Source organism: Cebus imitator, unplaced genomic scaffold, assembly GCF_001604975.1.
Source record: "Cebus imitator isolate Cc_AM_T3 unplaced genomic scaffold, Cebus_imitator-1.0 Scaffold87, whole genome shotgun sequence".
In the NCBI taxonomy this organism is placed as follows: Eukaryota; Metazoa; Chordata; class Mammalia; order Primates; family Cebidae; genus Cebus; species Cebus imitator.
Window position 1 is genome coordinate 1,654,505 of NW_016107402.1, and position 6,132 is coordinate 1,660,636.

The 6,132-nt window shown below is 49.6% G+C and overlaps 1 protein-coding gene and 1 non-coding gene across 2 annotated transcripts in view; one reads left to right on the forward strand and one right to left on the reverse strand.

Moving 5' to 3' along the window:
• FUCA1 (alpha-L-fucosidase 1) overlaps positions 1-4,005 on the reverse strand; it is a 20,934-nt gene extending 16,929 nt beyond the window's left edge. The window contains exons 1-2 of the mRNA XM_037740636.1: positions 3,514-4,005; positions 1,336-1,549 (exon numbers count right to left, since the gene is read on the reverse strand). Of these exons, the coding sequence (XP_037596564.1) occupies positions 1,336-1,549; positions 3,514-3,914 (615 nt within the window). The 5' untranslated portion in view covers positions 3,915-4,005. The remainder of the gene's footprint in view (positions 1-1,335; positions 1,550-3,513) is intronic.
• LOC119472147 lies at positions 2,876-2,982 on the forward strand. Its single transcript, XR_005201261.1, has one exon. It is a non-coding gene; the product is annotated as a U6 spliceosomal RNA (small nuclear RNA).
• Positions 4,006-6,132: the final 2,127 nt, after the last annotated feature.

Here is a 6,132-nt window from a genome sequence, read left to right on the forward strand (position 1 = left end):
TAGCTGGGATTACAGGCACGCACCACCATGCCCAGCTAATGTTTTTGTATTTTTTTAGTAGAGACGGGGTTTCACCATGTTGACCAGGATGGTCTCGATCTCTTGACCTCGTGATCTACCCGCCTCGGCCTCCCAAAGTGCTGGGATTATAGGCTTGAGCCACCGCGCCCGGCCTGAGACTCTGTCTTAAAACAAAACAAAACAAAAAATCATATAGTCCTGTTTTTAAAAAAATCTTCCCTGTTAATCATAAAATTTTATATTTAAAGAAATTGGAAAACAGAAAATAAAATATCCAAAGTACTCTTACTCAGAAACAATTATTAGTAATATTTTCCACATAGTTGAAATGAATGTAGGTTTATTGTTTTATTTATCTAAGATTTACATAATAGTTCTTAACACACCCAAAATGAAATGTGGTTGATGACCTATTTTCACATAAAGAAAAGCTTATTTTGGGTTAAGAATGGTGAGTGTTACAAAAACCTTACAAGGCAAGAAGCAATGGCACAGATAAAAAACAACTGAAGTATTTCATCATATGACCCAGGGACTCGATAGATATAAGGAAGGTACAAATCATGACTCCTAAAGTCCATATCTAATCAACATCTCAGAGTTTTACAGCAGGACTATAAGCAAAGCACAGTGCTGGGAAACAAAATGAGCAGGTGACAGGAGTCAGCAAACTCTTTTTTTTAAATGGAGTCTTGCTCTGTCGCCCAGGCTGGAGTGCAGTGATGCGATCTCAGCTCACTGCAAACTCTGCCTCCCAGGTTCAAGTGGTTCTTCTGCCTCAGTCTCCGGAGTAGCTGGGACTACAGGCGTTGTGCCACCACACCTGGCTACTTTTTGTATTTTTAATAGAGATGGGGTTTCACCATGTTAGCCAGATGAACTCGGTCTCCTGATCTCATGATCCACCTGCCTCAGCTTCCCAAAGTGCTGGGATTACAGGTGTGAGCCACCATGCTCACTCAGCCAAGTCAGCAAACTCTTAAAAGTCCAGATAGTATTTTAGATTTTGCAGGCCATTTGGTCTCTATTTCAGCTCTCAAATTGTAGCTCAAAAACAGTCATAGACAATGCATAAATGAATAAGCATGACTGTGGTCCAATCAAATTTTATGATTTATACAAACAGACACTACTCCTCAAACAGGATATCAAGTAGCGTGGTAGTCTATGCTATGTATCCATCTAAATAGACACAGCCATTAACTTCTCTAATGGTGTCCCCTTTGGTCACGTGAAAACTGTGAAGCATCAAACACTGCTAATTCAAAGGCCAGAAGCCCTTCAGGCTACTTGCTAAATACAAACCTAGAAAACACACAAGAGTAGAGAAGGGACAGAACTCTGGACAGCCAGATCCAAAGAAATGACAGAGTAACCATCCCTAGACACCCACCTCTTTCGCAGAGCTGTTCCCAATTCACCAACCAAATCCCGATGAGGCCCCACATCCTTGGAGTTCCAGTTCCAAGACACAGGACTAGGCCAGTTTGTGAAGCCTTCATGATGCTTTGTTGTCAAAACTACATACCTGTGGACAGTAAAATCACATGAGAAAAGGAAGTGGGCAGTGAACTTGCATGAACTTGCCGAGCATGCCTGAGGCTTTTTAAATGGCTGAAAGAACTTGATCACAACAAATGTACTTGTACCAGTGACTATTAGTGATATCCAGGAAGCTGCTGCAGTCACAATTCCCCTAATTGCTCCAAGAATGACAGCAGATTTGAGGAAGTCCCAGTCCTCCGTCCCCAGTGAAGGAGGAGGCCCAGAGAGAAGGAAGGAGTAGGTGAGGGAAAAGAAGTGCACCTTAGCTCTCTGATTCTTCAACACTTCTGGTATAAATGATTAACTTTCTTCCACCCTTTGCCTTGAAGGAGAAAGATCTCTACTGTCTCTACTGGAAATGGCAGATGACAGAAAACTAAGTTGTTTGCTGGCCAGGCACGGTGGCTCACACCTGTAATCCTAGCACTTTGGGAGGCCAAGGCAGGCAGGCAGATTACCTGAGGTCAGGGGTTCAAGACCAGCCCGGCCAACATGGTGAAAACCCATCTCTACTAAAAATATATAAATTAGCCAGGCATAATGGCATATGCCTGTAGTCCCAGGTACTTGAGAGGCTGGGGCATGAGCATCACTTGAGCCTGGCAGGTGGATGTTGCAGTGAGCTGAGATCATGCTACTGTACTCCAGCCTGAGCTACAGAGCAAAACTGTGTCTCAAAACAACAACAACAGAAAACTAAGCTGTTTGGTTTATCGAGCCTATGTAAATTGCCTCTCATTTATTATAGAAGTGACAAAAGACCTAGTAACTGGGAGAAAAGGGACGTGTTGAAATAATAACCAAATTACTCAACATTTAATTTGCTTTTTTGGCAGAAAAATAGGCAATGCCTGCACATTATGATTTAATCACCCACCAGAGTAGGGAACTCCAGAGCTAAAAGGGCCACATAGTATTTTATTTTAGGCTTTGTGGGACACACTCCTCTCTGTAGCATATTCTTCTTTAAAAAACTTTACAATCAGCCAGGTGCGGTGGCTCATGTCTATAATCCTAGCACTTTGGAAGGCCGAGGCGGGCAGATAATGGGGTCAGGAGATGGAGACCATCCTGGCCAACATGGTGAAACCCCGCATCTACTAAAAATACAGGGTATGGTGGTGGACGCCTGTAGTCCCAGCTACTTGGGAGGCTGAGGCAGGAGAAACGCTTGAACCCAGGAGGAGGAGGAGGTTGCAGTGAGCCGAAATCATGCCACTGCACTCGAGCCTGGGCAACAGCGTGAGACTCCATCTCAAAAAAAAAAAAAAAAAATTTACAATCCTTTAAAAATGTAAAAACCATTCTCATGCTTGCTTCGGCAGCACATATACTAAAATTGGAAAGATACAGAGAAGATTACCATGGCCCCTGCACAAGGATGACACGCAAATTCGTAAAGCATTCCATATTTAAAAAAAAAAACATTCTCACCTCTGAGGCCTTAAAAACCTGGCAGAGGACCAATCCCTCTGGCCAGTTTGCAGACCCCTCCCTTTCCCTGTTAGAGACATTAGGTCTGAAAGGAATTGATACAATCCCTTTCTGTAACTATACAAGATGCTGCAGTGACTTGTCCAAGTTCACAGTTGAACAAGGACCAGGCTCCATACCGCTGATTTGAAACCCTGGAGTCCTGATGGTGCTATCAATCTGGAAGGGGCATCAGGTATGGCCTAGTCCAGCCCTCTCGGTGCACAGGTGTAGATACCGAGGGCCTCCCAGCCCGCCATCCCCCTGAACCTTCATTTTTCAGTCCCCAGCGAGACGCACCTCCTCCTTCTCATCAGGTGTGCCACGCTCACTCCTGCAGCCGCAGGAGGTCACACGCGGGCCCTGGGGTCGTGGAGGCGACCGGCAGCTGCGCGCCCGGGCTGGCTGCCCAGCCCTACCTCCCGTCTGCCGCCCGAGCCGGGAAGGGGTGTCGCCCCCCGCGACCACACTCACTTGGCGCCCGCGGCCTGGAAGAGGTCGGCCCACTCCTCAGGGTGGAAGAAGCGCGCGGTGAACTGCGGCCCGAAGTCGGCGTAGCTGAAGCCGGGCGGGTAGTTGTCGCCCATGAAGCGCTGGTACTCCGGCCGCCCCTCGCCCCGCCAGTGCCACCAGAACCACTCGCTGCCCCAGGCGGGCACCGAGAACACGCCCCAGTGCACGAACACCCCGAACTTGGCCTCGTCGAACCAAGCCGGCAGCGGCCGAGAGTCCAGGCTCGGCCAGTCCGGGGTGTAGCGGCGCGGTGGCAGGGCCCGACGCAACGACTCGGCGGCTCCGAGGAGGAGGAGGAGGGGGAGGAGCAGCAGCAGCAGCGCGGGACCCGCCGGCCGCGACCTCACCCCCGAAGCCCGCATCGCTGCCAGGCGGCGACGCGGCCCACTCCCAACCCGCAGCTACCCGGCGCGCGCTCCGCCCACTCTGGCTAACGATTGGCCCGGAAGGAAAAAGGGGCGGGACAACCCGGACTGCTTGGCCCGAGTCGCTTCCTCTTCGGGTTGGAGGAGCGCCCTCTGGTGCTCAAAGTGGGAAAAACGCAGGGAGGCGTTGACAGCGCTTCACTGAAGGACGAATAAAACCTTGAAAAGGGACTTAACTGCGAGGTTAAATCGGGGTGGTGAGGAAGGCTCAGTGTGTGCGGAGACCTCACATTTAAGAAGTCCATTGAACCGGGCGCAGAGGCTCATGCCTGTAATCCTAACACTTTGGGAAGTCGAGGCGGGAGGATCGCTCTGAGCGATCAAGACTAGCCTGTCACTACAAAAAATAAACACGCGCCGGGCGCGGTGGCTCAAGCCTGTAATCCCAGCACTTTGGGAGGCCGAGGCGGGTGGATCACGAGGTCAAGAGATCGAGACCATCCTGGTCAACACGGTGAAACCCCGTCTCTATTAAAAATACAAAAAATTAGCTGGGCATGGTGGTGCGTGCCTGTAATCCCAGTTACTCAGGAGGCTGAGGCAGGAGAATTGCCTGAACCCAGGAGGCGGAGGTTGCGGTGAGCCGAGATCGCGCCATTGCACTCCAGCCTGGGTAACAAGAGCGAAACTCCGTCCCAAAAAACTAAACAAAAACAAAAAATAAACACGCTGGGCGCAGTGACTCACGTCTGTAATCCCAGCTCTTTGGGAGGCCGAGGCGGGCGGATCACCTGAGGTCAAGAGTTCGAGACCAGTCTGACCAACATGGAGAAACCCCGTCTCTACTAAAAAAAACAAAACAAAACAAAATTACCCGGGCGTAGTGGCGCATGCCTGTAATCCCAGCTACTCCGGAGGCTGAGGCAGGAGAATCACTTGAACCCGCAAGGCAGAGGTTCCAGTGAGCAAAGATCGTGTCATTGCACTCCAGCCTGGGCAGTAAGAGCAAAACTCCGTTTAAATAAATAAACAAAATGAGCTTGGCGTGGCGATGCAAGCCTGGAGTCCCAGCTATTCAGGAGGCTGAGGTGGGGTACTCTGGATTGCTTGAGCCGGGGAAGTGAACTGAACAGTGATCACGCCTCTGGAGTAGTCAATTTTGCTGTAACAATCCTGCAGGGTTAGGCTGAAGTCAGACCACGAGTTTCATTTAGTGATCACTTAAGGAGCCACAGGGGGCTTTTGAGTTGTCCGGTAGCACAAGGCTGGAGGCAGGGACACCAGACTGGAAGGATATCTAACAGCTCTGACAGAAATAAGGAGGTAGAGGGATGATGAGAGGAAACATGAGGGGAGAGGAGGGAGAAAAGTGGGTACTGAAAGAGGGGGAGCAGGTGTGACTGTTTCATCTGTCAGGTACTTACTGAGCTTTCTTTGGGAAATCTGAGGCATTTCAAATAGCTTAGCTTCTACTTGGGAAAAGAAGACCCATGCACAGGTCTCCACAGAGGACAATTTTTAGAAAACCAGGGGCAGAAAGTGGAGAGCCTAGCTGGGCATGATGGTGCACGCCTGTAATCCCAGCTACTCAGGAGGCTGAGGCAGGAGAATTGCTTGGACCTGGGGGGTGGAAGTTGCAGTAAGCCAAGATCATGCCATTGCACTCCAGTCTGGGCAACAGAGCCAGACAATGTCAAAAGAAAGAAAGAAAAAAAGAGAGAAAGAGAGAAACAAAGAGAGAAAGAAATGAAGGAAGGAAGGGAGGGAGGGAGGGAAAAGAAAAGAAAAGAAAGTGGAGAGCCAAGAGGACCCCTGGACGATTGCCTGGCAGAGAAGTTCTCCATTACCTTTACAATGTGTACATGCTGCACATGCTAAAATGGGAGGCGAGGCCATCAATGAGGGAAATACAGAAGTCAGAAGTCTCTGACTGGGCGTGGTGGCTCACACTTGTAATCCCAGCACTTTGGAAGGCCGAGATAGGCGGATCACCTAAGGTCATAGTTCGAGGCCAGCCTGACCAACATGGTGAAACCCCATCTCTACTAAAAATACAAAAATTAGCTGGGCATGATGGTACATGCCTGTAATCTCAACTACTTGGGAGGCTGAGGAAGGAGAACTGCTTGAACCCGGGAGGTGGAGGTTGCAGTGAGCTGCGATAGAGCTACTGCACTCCAGCCTAGGCGACAGAGCCAGACTCCATCTCAAAAAA